We start from the raw sequence: 20,612 nt of genomic DNA on the forward strand, positions 1-20,612 counted from the left end.
CGCGGGCTTCTCTCCTGGCAAGGGGCTTCCAGCGCCCAGGAGCAACTGCGCAGCGGGGCACCCGTCAAAAGAGGGCCGAAGGGCTGACAGGCATTCGTGTCACAAGTGACCAAGTACTGGCTGGGACAAGTCGCCAAAGCACGGGTGCCTTCGAAAGGCTACAGCCTAAATATCAAAAGTAATGCCAATTACACTAATTGACTTGGACAGGATTTGTGATTGGGGTAAAGAATGGCAACTAACTCTAAATATAGATAAATGTAAATTAATGCAGATGAATAGGAAAAAGAATCCCGTAATGTTTGAATACTCCATTAGTAGTGTAGCGCTTGACAGTCACGTCGATTAAATATTTGGGCGTAACATTGCAGAGTGATACGAAGTGGGACAAGCATGTAATGGCAGTGGTGGGGAAGGCGGATAGTCGTCTTCAGTTCATTGGTAGAATTTTGGGAAGATGTGGTTCATCTGTAAAGGAGACCGCTTATAAAACACTAATACGACTTATTCTTGAGTACCGCTCGAGCGTTTGGGATCCGTATCAGGTTGGATTGAGGGAGGACATACACTCCTGGAAATGGCAAAAAAGAACACATTGACACCGGTGTGTCAGACCCACCATACTTGCTCCGGACACTGCGAGAGGGCTGTAAAAGCAATGATCACACGCACGGCACAGCGGACACACCAGGAACCGCGGTGTTGGCCGTCCAATGGCGCTAGCTGCGCAGCATTTATGCACCGCCGCCGTCAGTGTCAGCCAGTTTGCCGTGGCATACGGAGCTCCATCGCAGTCTTTAACACTGGTAGCATGCCGCGACAGCGTGGACGTGAACCGTATGTGCAGTTGACGGACTTTGAGCGAGGGCGTATAGTGGGCATGCGGGAGGCCGGGTGGACGTACCGCCGAATTGCTCAACACGTGGGGCGTGAGGTCTCCACAGTACATCGATGTTGTCGCCAGTGGTCGGCGGAAGGTGCACGTGTCCGTCGACCTGGGACCGGACCGCAGCGACGCACGGATGCACGCCAAGACCGTAGGATCCTACGCAGTGCCGTAGGGGACCGCACCACCACTTCCCAGCAAATTAGGGACACTGTTGCTCCTGGGGTATCGGCCAGGACCATTCGCAACCGTCTCCATGAAGCTGGGCTACGGTCCCGCACACCGTTAGGCCGTCTTCCGCTCACGCCCCAACATCGTGCAGCCCGCCTCCAGTGGTGTCGCGACAGGCGTGAATGGAGGGACGAATGGAGACGTGTCGTCTTCAGCGATGAGAGTCGCTTCTGCCTTGATGCCAATGATGGTCGTATGAGTGTTTGGCGCCGTGCAGGTGAGCGCCACAATCAGGACTGCATACGACCGAGGCACACAGGGCCAACACCCGGCATCATGGTGTGGGGAGCGATCTCCTACACTGGCCGTACACCTCTGGTGATCGTCGAGGGGACACTGAATAGTGCACGGTACATCCAAACCGTCATCGAACCCATCGTTCTACCATTCCTAGACCGGCAAGGGAACTTGCTGTTCCAACAGGACAATGCACGTCCGCATGTATCCCGTGCCACCCAACGTGCTCTAGAAGGTGTAAGGCAACTGCCCTGGCCAGCAAGATCTCCGGATCTGTCCCCCATTGAGCATGTTTGGGACTGGATGAAGCGTCGTCTCACGCGCTCTGCACGTCCAGCACGAACGCTGGTCCAACTGAGGCGCCAGGTGGAAATGGCATGGCAAGCCGTTCCACAGGACTACATCCAGCATCTCTACGATCGTCTCCATGGGAGAATAGCAGCCTGCATTGCTGCGAAAGGTGGATATACACTGTACTAGTGCCGACATTGTGCATGCTCTGTTGCCTGTGTCTATGTGCCTGTGGTTCTGTCAGTGTGATCATGTGATGTATCTGACCCCAGGAATGTGTCAATAAAGTTGACCCTTCCTGGGACAATGAATTCACGGTGTTCTTATTTCAATTTCCAGGAGTGTAGAAGCAATTCAGAGGCGAGCTGCTAGATTTGTTACTGTAGGTTTGATCATCACGCGAGTGTTACGGAAATGCTTCAGGAACTCGGGTGGGAGTCTCTAGAAGAAAGGCGTTCTTTTCGCGAATCGCTACTGAGGAAATTTAGAGAACCAGCATTTGAGGCTGATTGCAGTACAATTTTACTGCCGCAACTTATATTTCGCGGAAAGACCACAAAGATAAGAGAGATTAGGGCTCGTACAGAGGCATATAGGCAGTCATTTTTCCCTCGTTCTGTTTGGGAGTGGAACAGGGAGAGGAGACGCTAGTTGTGGTACGAGATACCCTCCACCACGCGCCTTATGGTGGATTGCAGCCGGCACGGTAGCTCAGCGTGTTCGGTCAGAGGGCTGCTTGCTCTCTGTAAGATATAAAAAAAAAACGGAGTAAAGGAATTAACGATCAGCTTGAATGGATGTCTAGTGACGTCCGCCCAGGCCAAACGCAACGAAATATATGGAACAAACTGACAAAAAGAAAAAGAGAAGAAAAAAACTTTCAGCGCGTTGGACTTCCACGCATAGGGGTCTAGGTTCGATTCCCTGCTGGGGCGGGATGTTTTCTCCCCTCAGGCACTGGGTGTTGTGCTGTCATCATCATCATCATCAGCAGCAGCAGCAGCAGCAGCAGCAGCAGCAGCAGCATTTCGTCCCCATTGTCGACGCGCAGGTCACCCGATGTGGCGTCACACTCAATAAGCCCTGCACTTGGCGGCAGAACTTACCGTCTGGGAATTCCCGGCCACTGACGCCGTACGCTCATTCCCATTTTTACCGTCATTTTCTCCATCGCGTAATACTACATCATTTTCACCTTATTCCTTGGAAGATATGGTCATTATCAGTAAAACTACACGGCAAGAATCTCTCCTACAAGTAGCTGGAAAAAAGCCGCATTGCCTTGCGAGAGATATATTATTTCACCACCTTAGTTGAAGGCGAATTAATTTCATTTGCACGAAAACATCTGCACCAGTTACCGCCCACCTAATCTAACTCCTCCATCCCCGCCATACTGCTGTTAACTGGCGGACACAGATGAGTCCTCTCCCCTGCTGTATACGTCAAATAGCTTTAAATGTGTCGCTAAGGTTAAAAGGTCATAATTGGTCACTGCTCTGTAGCAATACGTTTGCGTTCAGATAAATTCCTAGATCCAGTCACTGGACTGGAAATATATACAGCTAATAATATTTTTTAAACTGGCTCTTTTTGCAACGTCGTCGCAAAACACGCCGAAGAAAATGTTTCATGATGTCGATTCAAAGATATGTGTCAAAAAGACACACCAAAATTACACTGGCTTGCACGGAAATACGGTTCAAAATGGCTCTGAGCACTATGGGACTCAACTGCTGTGGTCATTAGTCGAAATACGGTTCATCACCAGTGTAATAAACTTCGCTCAGTTTGTTTCGCTAAGCAGATCCTGCGCTAAAGCCACCAGATTTAACACAATGGTGCCACCGTGTTCGGTAATCGACAAACCGAATTACCCAACGCATGCTGACTCGAACTGCCAGTGAGGTAGTCTCTCTAATGCAAACTGGAACTTCTTCGCCAGCCTGTACAATGTGTACTAATCGGGTGTGCGAGTGAAAACATGGTTCAAATGGCTCCGAGCACTATGGGACTTAACTTCTGAGGTCGTCAGTCCCCCTAGACTTAGAACTACTTAAACCTAACTAACCTACGGACATCACACACATCCTTGCCCGAGGCAGGATTCGAACCTGCGACCGTATCAGCAGCGCGGTTCCAGACTGAAGCGCCTAGAACCGCTCGGCCACACACAGGCACGTTTAACAATTGGTGGGGAGATGCAAAAATCGCATAGGGTTTGCCTTTGTCGTCGGGTTCAACCGCTTAAGCACAGTGTATGTCGGTACGATGAGGTAAGCGGAGTCCGAGAAAGTCTGTTACGGACAATGGAGAGAATGAGAAACGGCCGGAAAAAAAAGGAGATGAACAACGGGAGCTGACACTGAAATTTTGATGCTTCAACCAGGGCTGTATTACTCTCAGAGTAAGACTGTCTTGTCCATTTCAGTATCGTAGATACCAGAACAGGCTAGTTAAACTGACACGTATGCATCATTAGTTGTGGCAGCATTTCTGCTGAACGGGAACGACAGCCGTTAGAAAGTTGAAACAGAAAATGTCATGTGATTGCCAGACATTTGGCCATCTCCCCAAAAGAGAATGCCTTTCACCCTATGAACCTGTGAATCCTTCACGTGGTGCTGATTATTTATATATGCATTTGGTCGTGGGTTGCCAGTGGCGAATATCGTCATTTATTGATTATTCTATGGGCTCCACTACGTCACATTCAACACTTCGCACAGGCTACCTGCTGCCCAATCGCCAGTGAGTGGACGATCTGGAACAACGCGTCTTCAGCGAAGGTCAATGTGTATACTGGAATGTCCTTAGCAAAAAACAGAGTACTATTGGAGACCACCTTTGCCATCCGGTCGGAGAAATCTTAACACTTGTGAAGCCAATGTGAAATTTATTGAGAACAATGTAATGACAATGGTGATTCAAACGCAACAAAAACAGTCGAATGAAACTTTATTATTGCTTGGTCGACTGGTTGTCTGTTCACCACAGAACAGTGTACCCGTTTCAGCAGCGCCGCGCTTTCTTGAAGGAGGACAATGGCGACTTTTTCCCCGCTGCTGGTGCCAAATAGGAGCGCCTTCTCTTGTTTAGCAGTAAACAGAGCGACCGCAGGACAAGCTGCGGTTTCGGGAGTCTACCGAGTGAGGCGAAAGGCGCGATTCCTGTAGCGAACGATCCACAGGAATGACGTTTTCGGCGCGGATGTTGCCTCATTAGCCAGAGGAAGAAAGCTGAAGTACGTTGGCGCGGCCGTTTCAGGTGAAAAGAAACGCCCCAGCCTGTATCAGATCGCTTTCTCGGCGGCGCACGGAGTCCGCCGCAGGCTGCCTGGCTCTCGAGGACTCTTACACGGCCAGTAACGGCCCGGGGACTAGCGGATCCATGATGCGCTCACCGCCAGCGAACATCTAATTTACGACCCCCCATTATGCCGTTCGTGATTCGCCCCCATGAGCTACCCGCCCCCTTCGCCCGGCAGCGCTGAAATTTATTAACGACACGAAGGCCTGGACGTGCCTGTTGTTTCCGTACTGTTCATCTACGGCGCCAACGGTAAACCAGTGTATGATAAGCTGTTAGCATGGGTATCCGCAGAAATTTATTTAGGTCGGAAGGGGGGCCAGGTTCTGAAATTGTCGTTTATATAAATGAGTTGGTCAATTTTGGACGTGTCATGGCACAAGCCACGCTTGGCTAAACGTGAGATATTTTGTGTGTTTGTGTGTGGTACTGCGATAAATCAGTTCTGCAAGAGAATGAGAATTCTGTGGTGAATAAGGAATCTGCAAATTACGACTGAAAAAAAAAAAACACACGAAAATGGTTCAACACACTGCAATATTTATTGTTTTACATTCCGGTTTTCGGCTGTTACGTTATCCCAAGGTAAAAAAATGAACAGATGTGGTTGTGAAATTTTTGTGGGATGAAAGGTTTTTACCAGTGCATTTACAAAGTATCTCAGTTGGTTTCCAAAGCAGACAATTATTGAATTTCATTTAGGACCAAAACTTGAGGAAAATTTCCGTAAAAATACGACGTAAAACTATTTACCTTAAAAAGTATGTGGCAAATTAAATACTGCACATAAAATTACAACAATTTTTCTGAGATTAAAAATAATTTGAACAATACACACTAAGCTTCGATGGAATATTTCAAGAGAGCGAAAATGGTTCAGATGGCTGTGAGCACTATGGGACTTAATATCTGAGGTCATCAGTCCCCTAGAACTTGGAACTACTTAAACCTAACTAACCTAAGGAAATCACACACATCCATGCCCGAGGCAGGATTCGCACCTGCGATCGTAGCGGTCGCGCGGTTCCAGACTGAAGCCCCTAGAACCGCTCGGCCACACAGACTGGCTCCAAGAGGGTGACCGAACAAGACAATCTCGTCCTTAACACTTTATTTCAAACAAGAAGGATATTACAAATGACAGTAAACAGGGAACTGAAATAGCTGCAGTTACAAAAAGTAAAATTTTAACAAGACAAGTGAAACTACAGTAACTGAAACAAAGGAAAATGGAGCGTATGAGCAGGAAGGGTAATTTACAAAGTGGCCTGGATCGGATTATTAGCAGTATTTGCGGCTAGAAGTGGTGATTGAGGCTACACTGACTGATCATTCAGTACTAAGCTAGTACAAATGGACACATGCTTATTAATTTGCATTATTTTAAGGAAGTACTTCTTCCTCAAAGTGTGGTTGTTATGTAAGACTTCACGTTGTACTTTGTAACTATGTCCTCCTTTAAAGCAGCTCGTCTTAGCATCCGAATTCCTGTATCTTCGAAAAAATTATCTGGTGGAATATTACAGTAGTGTCGTGTTATTAAATATTCTACCAAGAACCTACGGAAAAGTCTAATGTGTATGTGGGCGTGCGCGTGTGCGTGTGCCTAAGCGACAAAACTGCTGAGGTCATCGGTCCCTAGATTTACACACTACTTAAACTAACGTATGCTAAGAACACCACACACACACACTCATGCCCGAGGGAGGACTCGAACCTCCGGCAGGAGGGGAAAAGTCAGTTAATGCAAAAACTGTGTATTCCAGATTGTAGGCAGTGGAGGAGGCTTATCGAGGCTTATGCCTGTTCCTACGAGTATGTCAATGGTTGCACACGTTCTCTATAATCGATTTGTTTTCACTAACTGTTTAAATTAAACATTTCATTCAGCATCACCTAGGTTGTTTGAACAATGATCTCCACGAGCAATCATTGTTGGAACCAGTATTTATCTGCTCACATTTTACCAAGCTTCCTGTTCTCAGTTCTAAGTTATTTTAAGATAATGCACCCACAGAGTAGAATACGCATTACGGTAGACAGAAAGCAAGCAATTTGACATTCACGACGTCGGTCGCAATTTTTTACACAATGTCTTACCACAAAAACTGTGCAGTTTGACTTTTTTATGCAAACAAAGCTTCCTTGGGGATGAACAACAAGTGTTGCATTTCAGACTCAGATATCAGAATAAAATTTTAATATAAAATGAGTGCTCGTTCGCCTATGCAAATGAGCCTTTTGACGACGTGCTACAGAAATATTTCACATACTGAGGAAGAATCACTTTTATATACTTTCGTTCTCCAATCGGAGGAAGCTGTTCCAGTGATGACCCATGATGAATCAGAACTTTCCAGTCAAATACAAGACATCTCAGCTGGTAGTGCGGCAGAGGGACACCCAATTGGGAACATTTGGGAGGGGATTTTCAGTTCCAGCAATTGCCTGACAACCAACGGAAAGCACCCCCGAAAGGTCTTGGCCAGAAAAAGGGGATTGGAATTATTTTTAATTTAATTCTTGGCCAAAATATCTCAGACAAAAGTGTGGAAGCCTAAGGCTAGTGTACGTGAAACTACCTGTTCGTGTGTGCACAAAATGAAGTCGGTGGCTTCCTCGACCTGTGCCCTGTACCGGCGCTTCTTCCGTATTTGCTTGTTGCATGACTATCAACCGGAGGAAATAATGTGAGTTTATTTTTCTCTCCCGCAAGGCATTACGTACCCCGACAGCGAGAATAAACTTAATTTTCGGAAAGAATATGTGTAAGAAATTAATCTTCATAGTGGAAAGTTAGACTCAACATCGTAACATACTACATGTTTACTACAATTTTTTGCTGGAACTGATGACTCCTGTACAGTATACGCGTGGGATATTTGACACCAATATTGGCCGCTAGCTGCACTACTTTATTCGTTTGCGGAGGGCCTGCTTCCCAGGAATAGGCAGAAAATCCAAAGAATTTTTGGTCCTATGTCAAAGCGGTAGGTGGATCAAAATAAAATGTCCAGACACTCTGTGACCAAAATGGTACTGAAACTGAGGATGACAGACTAAAGGCCGAAATACTAAATGTCTTCTTCCAAAGCTGTTTCACAGAGGAAGACTGCACTGTGCTTCCTTCTCTAGATTGTCGCACAGTTCACAAAATGGTAGATATCGAAATAGACGACAGAGGGATAGAGAAACAATTAAAATAGCTCAGAAGAGGAAAGGCCGCTGGTCCTGATGGGATACCAGTTCGATTTTACACAGAGTACGCGAAGGAACTTGCCTCCTTCTTGCAGCGGTGTACCGTAGGTCTCTAGAAGAGCGAAGTGTTCCAAAGGATTGGAAAAGGGCACAGGTCATCCCCGTTTTCAAGAAGGGACGTCGAACAGATGTGCAGAACTATAGACCTATATCTCTAACGTCGATCAGTTGTAGAATTTTGGAACACGTATTATGTTCGAGAATAATGTCTTTTCTGGAGACTAGAAATCTACTCTGTAGGAATCAGCATGGGTTTCGAAAAAGACGGTCGTGTGAAACCCAGCTCGCGCTATTCGTCCACGAGACTCAGAGGGCCTTAGACACGGGTTCACAGGTAGATGCCGTGTTTCTTGACTTCCGCAAGGCTTTTGACACAGTTCCCCACAGTCGTTTAATGAACAAAGTAAGAGCATACGGACTATCAGATCAATTGTGTGATTGGATTGAGGAGTTCCTAGATAACAGAACGCAGCATGTCATTCTCAATGGAGAGAAGTCTTCCGAAGTAAGAGTGATTTCAGGTGTGCCGCAGGGGAGTGTCATAGGACCGTTGCTATTCACAATATACATAAATGACCTGGTGGATGACATCGGAAGTTCACTGAGGCTTTTTGCAGATGATGCTGTGGTGTATCGAGAGGTTGCAACAATGGAAAATTGTACTGAAATGCAGGAGGATCTGCAGCGAATTGACGCATGGTGCACGGAATGGCAATTGAATCTCAATGTAGACAAGTGTAATGTGATGCGAATACATAGAAAGATAGGTCCCTTATCATTTAGCTACAAAATAGCAGGTCAGCAACTGGAAGCAGTTAATTCCATAAATTATCTGGGAGTACGCATTAGGAGTGATTTAAAATGGAATGATCATATAAAGTTGATCGTCGGTAAAGCAGATGCCAGACTGAGATTCATTGGAAGAATCCTAAGGAAATGCAATCCGACAACAAAGGAAGTAGGTTACAGTACGTTTGTGCGCTCAATGCTTGAATACTGCTCAGCAGTGTGGGATCCGCACCAGGTAGGGTTGATAGAAGAGGTACAGAAGATCCAACGGAGAGCAGCGCGCTTCGTTACAGGATCATTTAGTAATTGCGAAAGCGTTACGGAGATGATAGATAAACTCCAGTGGAAGACTCTGCAGGAGAGACGCTCAGTAGCTCGGTACGGGCTTTTGTTAAAGTTTCGAGAACATACCTTCACTGAAGAGTCAAGCAGTATATTGCTCCCTCCTACGTATATCTCGCGAAGAGACCATGAGGATAAAATCAGAGAGATTAGAGCCCACACAGAAGCATACCGACAATCCTTCTTTCCACGTACAATACGAGACTGGAAGAGAAGGGAGAACAGATAGAGGTACTCAGGGTACCCTCCGCCACACACCGTCAGGTGGCTTGCGGAGTATGGATGTAGATGTAGAATAGTCGAGCAACATATTATTCCTTCCCACGTACGTCTTGCGGAATGATCACGATGGAAAATAAAAATGAAAGTAGTTAGAGCCAATGTGGAGGTCTTTCCAACGATCATCCTTCGCACCCGCGAGTTAGAATGGGAAGAGACACCGTAAGGTGGCTTGCGGAATGTATGTGTAGAGATAAGTAGAGCAACGAAAGGCTGGCTGTATATCTCCGTGCATGTTCCAATCCCCCTTTTTTGTTATGATCTCTGCGCGAGATGACTTAAGCACCATAGCACACGTCCCTTAGACAATACACAATGGTCACCTGAGGAAAGCGTCCGCCCGCACCCCACCTTACGGAGGCAGGCCTTCCAGGGGCACCTGCCGAGATCCAAGGAATCGCAATTGTACGGCAGAAGGGTAAAAATTCTTTTCTTGATGGCCTTAGAGCTGTTTTTCTGCTATTGACAAGTGCACGTGTATTGGGGGGGGGGGGGGTGAGGGAGAGAGGGTGAGCACTCAAACACATTATCTAATTGGAGATAAGAAGACGTTTGCAGTTTGCCAGATGAGGGAACGTTTGCTACAAAAATATCCTCTTCAGAGGTCCTCTGCTACGAGAAGTGTGGGAGCGATCGCTGACCCAGGGACACACTGTCAAGATGGAGTGAAAGAAGACATTAGCAGGTGCAACGTCGGAGGTAAAAAAAAATTGACGAGTCTATAGGATAAGCCATCCTCACATTTGCCTGGAGCGATTCAGAGAAATCATGGACAAACTGAATCTTTGTGGTCGGACGCAGATTTGAACTGTTCTCCTATCAAATGCGCATTTAGTATGCTAACAACTGTACCACCTTTCTCGATAAGGCTGTTTTAGGTGTGTCTCCAGCAGATCAAGTTTAGTCTGAAGCAGAACCTCGTAACCGTTGTATGCCGACAAAAAAAAAGTATCATGCACAATTAAATCGAAATTTTTTAACGTTAGAACTGAAAATGCCATACGGATTTTGGCACATCGAAACACGGAATTCCTTCACTAGACACATCATCTGTCGCTCCGAGCACTACCTTCCAAACTGTCGTTAAGTAGACTCGAGAACGTAGTGAGTTAGAACTGTTGAACTTTTTGCATCTAAAGTACATTTACTTACCAGCTGTGTCCGATTAGTTTTCATTGTGTGAAATACTGTGTGTCCGTAAATTATGTTTACAACTTAAAACTTCAAAATTACACTACATGTTAACAAATGATTTACAACAAGTGACAAGTCGAAGTTATTTTTACCTTGCAGGTACAGCGCACAATGTCTTGCATACGTGGTTACAACTATATCTCCACAAAGTGCAGCTGCTTCCGGCACTAAAACCTAAGGACAAATCTCAGCGCGATCTGTTTGCAATTGAAGTGCTTGTCAAGATTGACGGAAACAATGAGTTTTCAGAAAAGATTTGTTTCTCCGATGAGGCAACGTTTCGCGTATTCGGTAAACTGAATAGCCATGACATTTGGGTTCACAGCATTCGCATGTTAAACGTGAAATGGAAAGACAGAGTTGAAAGGTCGATGCCTGGTGCGCATTGACAAACAATCGCATCATGGGTCCATTCTTTTCCTCGAGCCTGCAGTCAACGGTGATATTTATCTGGACATGATACAAGAGTTTGCTGTGCCACAATTGAAACACCTACAACCCGATATCGTATTCCAGCAATATGTGGCACCGCTCCACTGGTACCTAACCCGTCAATTTATAGATGGAAAGTTTTCGGATTCGACGGGATGGACCAAATCGATTGTCCCACGATCCCCTGATCTCACACCACTAGACGTCTTCCTGTGGCGTTTTGTAAGGGCTCTGGTGTGCCGAACAAAGGTTAGAGACTTACGGGACTTTGAGAACAGATTTTCAATGCATTTGAACATGCCACTGTGGAGATCTTGAACCATACGTGGAGAGATCTGTATTCCCGACTAGACTTTATCCATGCCACCAACGGTGCTTACATTTATATGTATTAATGAGGAAACAAAACTTCATGAGTTATCTTATGACACGTTGAAAACCATTTGTTAATATTTAGTATATACTTATCACCCAAAACGTTATGACCATTGCCCACCGCGACGTTGGATGCTACCCGGCGCACTGCAGGCACATTATGCAATAACAGAAGCATGTAAACGGAGCAGACACGGAAAGGGGGATCGCCCTAGCGAAGATGTGGGCTCCAAATGGGGATATCCAATGAGATAAGCGATTTTGACAATGAGGAGATTATTATTACGCAAGGCCTGTGAACGAACATCTCGAAAACGACGAAGCTGGTCAAATGTACACGTGCTACTGTCGTGGGCTTCTACGGAAAGAGGTAGGAGGACAGTGAAACTACCACTAGGCGCTAAATGGTTGGACGTCCACGAGTCTTCATAGAACGTGGGGCTCGGAGGCTTGTCTGCTCTGTAATGTAGGATAGATGTTGACCTGTGGCATCTTTTCCAACAGAGAATAACGCTGGAGCACGCGCAATTGTTTCGGAGCACACCGTTCATCGCACACTATTGAACATGGAGTTCCACGTCAGACCTTCCCCATGTGTTCACATGATGACCCAATGACATTGTTTATTACGACTGCAGCAGCAGGGGACTATCGGGATTCGACTGTCGATTAATGGAAACGTACCCGCATCTCTGATAACTCTCATGTTTGCTACAGTAGGTCGATAGCCGTCCCCACATACGCCGTCATCTAAAGGTGAACGGCGGCTCGAAACGTGTAGCGCGCCACGGACGTAGTCTGGTGGAAACAGTATTACGCTATGGGAGACATTCTCCTGCGTCTGCATGGGACCTATGGTAGTAATCAAAGACGCCACGCCACCTGCGGACAACATGCATCTCTTCATGCTTGATGTCTTCCCCGACGGCGATGTCATCTTTCAGCAGCATAATTGCCCGTTTCTCGGAACCAGAAAGTGCTACAATGGTCTGAAAAGGTTGCAGTGAACTAACGTTGATGTCTCAACAACCCAATTCGCCTGACGTAAATCCTGAGGAACCCATCTGATTGGCTATCCGCCATCACCGCGTACGCAAATCAGCGGCCCGTTATTTACGAGAATTACAGTACCTACGCATAGACATCTAATGCCACATACCTACACAAACCTATCAAGAAACTGTCGGATCCCTGATACGCAGAATCAGAGATGTATTTCGTTCCAAAGATGGAGAAACAAGCTATTAAGCAGGTTGAAATAATTAAATCAAGACTCTACGCTGTCAACAGGCGTTGATATAAATCAACGGGGACAGTTGAAAATGTGTGCCTCGATCGGGACTCGAACCTGGATCTCCTGCTCACGTGGCAGACGCTCTTACCATCTGAGCCACCGAGGGCACAGAGGATAGTGCGACTGCAGGGATTTATCCCTAGCACGCTCCGCATGAGACCCACATTCCCAGCTTAATGTCTACACACTACATTCGTAGTGCCCCTACCGAATACACTCATTACTTGCGGCAGAAAACCTTACAGAGTCTCGTAAGAGTTCGGGCAATGTGTGTGCATCCAGCACAGGAGGAGGAGGTCAATGGCCGGTTAACCTCGATTATATGAAGATGGTATCTGTTCTTTCGGCCATAACCGAAAGAACTGATACCATCTTCATATATTAAGCAGATGGTCGTAATGTTTTGTCTCATCAGCGTAATTTTGAAGATATTAAAGTTGGAAAGATAATTTATGCGCACACTGTATATTGTGTATGTGCCAGTGGTAATATTCTAGTATCCAGCATGGGCCTTCACAATCTTCACTTTGCACACTTTGCTTCCACAACGACTGTTCAGTAGCTGTTGTTTAGAGGTTGCTGGTACTCACGTGCTCGTCCACAGAGTAGCTGAGCTCCCCGTCGTCGTACAGCACGAACCAGCGGCGCTGCCATCTCTGCAACAAACAGATCCGTTAATTAGTTTCTAGATAACTCAATTAAACATAAATAAGTCAAGGCATGAGGTCCTAGGACATTTTGAAATAAGATTAAGCAGTTAGCCGAACGAATAGAAGGAGATTAGTGTTTAAAGTCCCGTCGACAAAGAGGTCGTTAGTGACAGTGCCCAAGCTTGGATTGGGAAAGGGCGAAGAAGAAAAGCTGCCATGTCCTTTCGAAGGAACCAACGCGACATTTGCGTTGAGCGATTTAGGTAAATCACGGAAAACCTAAATCAGGTTGGCCGGACGCCGGTTTCAACCGTCGCCTTTCCGAATGCCAACCGGACGAATACAACAGTTTGGAGTTTAGGATCGAGCGAATTCTACAAACTACATAATTTATATGGAAACTTTTTTTTGTATGCATCCGAATACACTTTCGTTCTATTTGATGCTTTATCTATAGATAACACCAAGAGTAACGACACACTTAACAGTACATACATAAGCAAGAGGTGAGGCCTGTCACCTACGTGCTTCGAGGCAGCACCTCTATCGCGAGGTCATTTTGCATTAGCGTCCACACACGAGCTCAGCTCTGAAAGCTAGTCTTTATTTTTTACATAAATATTAGAACACGAAACTTAATTTACAAAATGAAACCCAACATTGGTGACTTTCAGAAGTGTCACGTATCTTCGTCATTTATAGAGTCACAAGTTATAGTATCTACCTCAGAAAAAGTACACACATTTTCTCTTTCCAACGATTTTTTAATGGTTCTCAGAAAATTGTTTACATAATGAACCGCATGACACAAATTGTTTCGAATTTCTCATTTTAGAATTCTGCGAAAGTAAGCTCCGTACTTTTCCATTTAAGGCACTGTGAATCATAACGCCCCCAAAAAAAAGAACCAAAGTTTTGAGCAAAATAGATGTTTATGAAAATCAGATTTATAAACAAACCACCACTCTCATAGGAGTGAACTGTTTTTTCTTAACCAAGTGTCAACATCCTATACTTTCTATGAAAAAATAATGTATCCACATGCTATGAAATATTAATATTAGAATTAAATTTATTATTAATGTTAATTCACAAAATTTCCATATATAGGCCCGTGAAAATAGAGCCTTTTGACAGTTTTAAAATTAGTATTTAGTGTGAAACAAAACTCAGAATTTACACAACAGGTACTAAATGTACCATATATACGATTATGACATGCTCCAACATCTCATGGACTTTATCGTCATTTCATTAAACACATTTTGTGGCTTTATGTTCAGATAAAACTGCCGATTAACCTCCGATTATGAAGTATTACTGTTACGATATGATGCCGACACTAAATTATGTTGTCAAACCCAGAGAACAATTGAGCAGCGCAGAGTAAGAATATTATGCTTTGTCCAACCGTTTTCTTGGATATGAACCAAAAGCACAGTTTTTCGTGGATGTTCATATACCGTGTGGGTTACAGATACAAATAAAGCTCGTTCATCGAAAGATCACCAGATGTGAGCTTTAGGTCCTTACTTTCTCAGGGCCTCAGCTGTTTTTTTAACCGTACGTACACCACAGACTGTTCTGTGCTAGGCTGCATCTGCACGAGCACTAAATTCCTATGTACAGCTGTCTTACACAATACTTCAGACCTAGTAAGAATCAATACCAGCCGAACAGACTTAATGGAGTTCGTATTCTTTGTACAGAACTTTTCGATTTTTCGTTTATCACATTTCTCAGAAAGCTACCATTCGAACACGCATTCAGCTACAAAAAGTAATGACCACAATATGTTTTTAAAACACGTGCCAATCAGACTGCTTCTCGCTTTATTTTGTGAAGTGTGGAAAGCGGAGTTTGCCGCCGCTTAGAGAGAGCCCGTAAAAACTGGAAACAAATATATAAGGCTGCAGCCCAATAGCTGCGCGCGTTAGTCCGCCTCGTGATAAGAACGTTATTGCATCCGAAAGCCACTAAATTTTTCTCAGTAGCGGTGCCCACGTGAACAACGCAGCGAGGCTGCAAACCAGTAATTAGCGGGAATATAACGCACCGCAAAAGGTGGGCACCGGAACCGTAATGAAGAAGGGGAAAATCTCTATCTCCGTGGGCAGCTCCATAAATTCTGCGCGGCTTATTAAGTGGATTTGGAGAAGCTCACGAGATCACTAGACTGCCTGCGTACGCCATAAATACTATCTTCTGCAGCAGCAACTTGTTACTTGCAAGCAGTCTCCCAGATAAAACGCCTCGTATTATTATAAATAGCTGCGCGAGTTTCGACAGCAGCTGTTGGTTCGGGAGAAGCTGTTCGGAAATTTTTGAATAACTATATAGCCATCTTTACATGCGAAATTTCGTTATACGCATAAACTGTCATTGTCATGTAGCTGTCTACGATCCCACTTAAAATTTTAATTTTTATTGTTTTATACAATTTTCATTGTCTGGCAGTTGAAACTGAATTTTAAGAAACAGCGTTCATTTACAAAAAGTAAATACGTAGAACGCTTAAGTATGATAACTTTTGTGGAAATCATTAGATAATGAATGGAAGTAAAACGAACGACAAGATCGCTTTAATTGGTGATTTCTTTATTGCGACAACCGGTTTCGCTCCACTAGAACAGCATCCTCAGGTGAACTAAGTAAGAAGGAAACGATCCCATGTAACATACGAGGGTCAGTCAAAAAGTAATGCCTCCTATTTTTTTTTCTACGTTTAATTGTCAGGAAATTTAAATGCAATTACATAGGTTGAAAACCACAACATGGAGGATCATTTTGTCATTTTTCAATGTAATCTCCGCCCATCTCTACAGTTTTGGTCCATCTTTGAAAAAGGGCATGTATCCCAGCACGGTAAAAATCACAGCTCTGCTTCCTAAGCCATTGACGCACGGATGTTTTGACGACCTCCTCATCTTCAAAATGAATCCCACGATGAGCTTCTTTTAGTGGCCCGAACAGATGGAAGTCTGATGGTGCCAGGTCAGGGCTGTATGGGGGATGAGGCAAAACTTCCCATCCAATTTTGACAATCTCGTCAGAGGTGTGACGACTGGTGTGTGGTCTTGCATTGTCATGCAAAAGAAGAACATCTGCCATTGATTTTGTTGGGCGAACTCGCTGAAGACCTGCTTTAAGTTTTTTGAGGGTTGTGACATATTGAACAGAATTTATTGTGCATCCCTGCTCCAAAAAATCAACTAGAATCACACCCTCTGTATCCCAGAAAACTGTTGCCATAACTTTCCCTGCCAATCGCACAGTTTTGAATTTTTTCTTCCTCGGCGAACTTGTGTGACGCCACTCCATTGACTGCCTCTTTGATTCGGGTACAAAAAAATGCACCCATGTTTCGTCCCCGGTCACAATTTTTTTCAGAAACTCATCTCCCTCCAAACGGAAGTGCTGCAAGTGTTGGGAGGCTATTGTTTTCCTTGCCTCTTTATTCTGATCGGTTAACATTCTTGGAACCCACCGTGCACAAACTTTTGAGTACCCCAATTGTTTAATAATAGTGATCACACTGCCTTTACTAAGAGAAATAATGCGACACACTTCATCTGCAGTCACCCGACGGTCACCACGAATGATGTCATCAACTTGCCGAATGTTGTGTGGAGTCACTGCACTCACCGGCCTGCCGCTCCGCTTTTCGTCAGTCAACGGTGTTTGCCCTTCAGCTTCCTTACAACGACGAACCCATCGTCTAACAGTGCTGACATCCACTGTCACAACACCATACACCTTCTTCAGTCTTTCATGAATGCGTATGGGCGTTTCACCTTCTGCATTCAAGAATTCAATCACACAACGCTGTCTCAAACGAACATCGATGTCGGCCATCTTACAAACTTCTGCTGTGCTGCCACCTGTTGACACAGAAAGTTACTACTGCAGTGGATTGCAGAAGGTTTGAGGAATGGCGCCAAATTCAAATTTTTCACTTAACTTAATTTTTTTAAGTAGAAAAAAATGGGAGGCATTACTTTTTGACCGACCCTCGTACATGATCAAAATACTACGAGGGCTGTTCAATAAAGAATGATCACAATTTTTTTTGGCAACATACCTTTACTCATCCTCATAATTTTGATGGTCGTTCTCAAAGTAGACTCCCATGAATGCGATGCACTTGTCCCAGCGTTTCTGCCAGTCTTCAAATATATGTTGGAAACCGTTTTTTGACAGCTACTTCAAAATCACCTCCACAGCCTTCACCACCTCTTCTGATGATTGATAATGCCGCCTACGAAAGCGTTTCTTCATGTTAGGGAGTAGAAAAAAGTCGCACTGGACTAAATCCGGACTACAGGGATAGTGAGGGATGCACTTCACGTTGATTTTTGCAAGATATTCAGCAACAACATTGGCAAAATGCGGCCGCGCAGTATCTTAGTGCAGCATCCAACCTGCTTCAGGGAAATGTGGTCTTTTACGCCTGATATGGACTTGCAATGTTTTCAGGACATCCCTGTAATATTGTCCAGTTGCTGACGTGTGTGCATGCTGATAAACCATTCCATGAATATCAAAGAATGAGATTATCATAACTTTCCAGGCAGCAGCAAGCACTTTTGCTTTTTTGGGGTTGGTGATTAAGGAAATTTCCACACTGAGCTTTGGTGTTTGCTCTTAGGGTCAAAATGATGTAGCCAAGTTTCATCAGCAGTGATTACCTTTGAAAAACTCCGAATCTTCGTCTAACATCAACTTTAACAGCATGCAGACCTGCACGCGAATGTCCTTTTGTTCGGGAATCAGCAGTCTTGGAACCATCGCGCGCAAACACTTGTCATGTGTAATTTTTCTGTCACCAACGTGTGGGTGGCACCCAACGAAATATTCAGTATTTCAGAAAGTGATCTTAAGGTAATTCCTCGATCCTCTCTTACAGTGATGTTTTCTTCCGTAAGAGCAGTAACTGGAGCACCGAGTCCATCTTCCTTTGAAATTGATTGCCGCCCCTCTTTAAACATTTTAAACCACCTTCGAGCTGTGCTGTAGGGAAGAACAGAATCTCCAAAGGCTTCCTCTACCATTGTATAGGCCTCAGCTGAAGATTTGTTGCAGCATTTCGAAGCCCCATATTGTTCCTCGCGTGTTACTTCCATCGCAGCGGTAGGCGATACTGAACATGTCTGACGTTGCCTGCCTGTCACGGGCGGGAACCAGAAGTCCCAACAATGACACTGTCCGCTCCTGGTAGCTGAGTGGTCAGCGCGACGGAATGTCATACCTAACGGCCCGGGTTAGATTCCCAGCTGTGTCGGCGATTTTCTCCGTTCAGGGACTGGGTGTTGTGTTGTCCTTACCATCATCATCCTTTCATCTCCGTCGACACGCAAGTCGGCGACGTGGCGTCAACACGAAAGACTTGCACCACGCGAACGGTCTACCCGACGGGAGGCAGTAGCCACACGGCATTTCCATTTCCAGCAATGAAACTACTACGGAGTGTTTGTTGCACACTAAGCTAACAGAATTTCATAAGATTCAATTTTAGCGCGTGAAATTATTACCATAAAAAATTATGATCGTTCTTTGTTGAACAGCCCTCATATATGAACCTTTCACAAAAATTTTGAAAATTTTTAATTTTTCTCGATAATTTTTGTATCTCTTATGTGAAGTATTTAAACAGGCACAAAACATCAAAATTAAAACATACAACAGCGTCGCAAGAGCGCACCAAGACGCCCCGAAATTTGCGTGTCAATAATTACGTGACAATAAAGGCCAACAAGTCACGGTTTTAATTTAATGTCCTCCATTTCATGGTTACACACGGATACGCTTATCGGCTTGTTGCTCAATCAATATCACGTTCAGGAAGGTGTGAAAAAGCGTTGGGGTGAAGATGATTATTCAGCTCGCTGAATGCCCCAATTTTGATATTTCCTTATTATGTCTTTCGTTTTCAATGTTGTACTTAGATATGTTTTTTTTTATAATTGTGCACCACAGCACTATTCGCCCCCATGTCTTGTTTTATATCTTTTGATGACGTTCTCTTTTACGGATTTTATTTTTAATACGAACGTTGGGAGCGTCTTGGTAACCTAGTGTGACACTGTTGTAGGTTTATTTTTAATTTTGACTTTTGCAGTTATTTAAATACTCTGTATAGGATCTATAAAAAACAATTTTCTTAGAAGCCTTGAAGAAATTAAAAATCTATTTTTTTAAAAAAAGATGCTTACAGAATTTTGATCATATGTATCACATGGTATCCTTTCCTTCTTATGTAGTTAACCTGAGAACCTGATTTAATGCAGCGAAACTGGTTGTGACCATAAAGAAATCACCAATTACAGCTGTGTTATGGTTAATTTTACTTCTCGCATTACAATATTCTGTGTGACTAATGATTAGGATTACAAAACAGTACTATGCTCGCGCCACGAGTTTTTCGCTGTTAGAGGCGCGAGTGGCACGCTAAGAGCAAAGTGCCCTGTTTGCATGCACAACACGTGCAGCGAAGTCCTACCGGCAATACATTAACCATATCACTGTAGTGTGATAAGCAGGCAACGCTCGTACTTCAGACTGTAACTTCAAGCGCGCGTGCAGTTCATCGTACATGAGACTGACAATATTCAGTATGTAGTGAAGCCCTCGTTTTCTACAATCACAGCCGTAAATGTCACGGCACGTAATCAATACGAGATGGATGTTCTTACTGTGGAATGGTTGGTTGGTTTGGGAGAGGAGACCAAGCAGGTCATCGGTCCCATCGGACTAGGAAGGATTGAGAAGGAAGTCGGCCGTGCCCTTTCCAAGGAACCAACCTCGCATTTGCCTGAAGCGATTTAGGGAAATCACAGAAAACCTAAATCAGGATGAGCGGCAGTAAGTTTGAACCGTCGTCCTTCCGAGTGCGAGTCCAATATGCTAGCTAACTACTGCGCCACCTCGCTAGGTTTACTGTGGAATTTTTTTCTTCTAATGGCTGCTGGAGGAACTTTATGAACTGAACCACATTCTAAAGAAAAGAGCCATTTCTCAAAAGTAAACAAATTGAATTAATATAACG

At 44.6% G+C, this 20,612-nt stretch overlaps 1 protein-coding gene across 3 annotated transcripts in view; it reads right to left on the reverse strand.

The window, feature by feature from the left end:
* Positions 1-20,612, reverse strand: part of LOC126270867 (protein outspread) — a 705,494-nt gene that overhangs the window by 145,838 nt on the left and 539,044 nt on the right. For all 3 annotated transcript variants that reach the window (XM_049974105.1, XM_049974106.1, XM_049974107.1), the window contains exon 3: positions 13,508-13,573. In XM_049974105.1, the coding sequence (XP_049830062.1) occupies positions 13,508-13,573 (66 nt within the window). The remainder of the gene's footprint in view (positions 1-13,507; positions 13,574-20,612) is intronic.

Source organism: Schistocerca gregaria, chromosome 1 (genome assembly GCF_023897955.1).
Source record: "Schistocerca gregaria isolate iqSchGreg1 chromosome 1, iqSchGreg1.2, whole genome shotgun sequence".
In the NCBI taxonomy this organism is placed as follows: domain Eukaryota; kingdom Metazoa; phylum Arthropoda; class Insecta; order Orthoptera; family Acrididae; genus Schistocerca; species Schistocerca gregaria.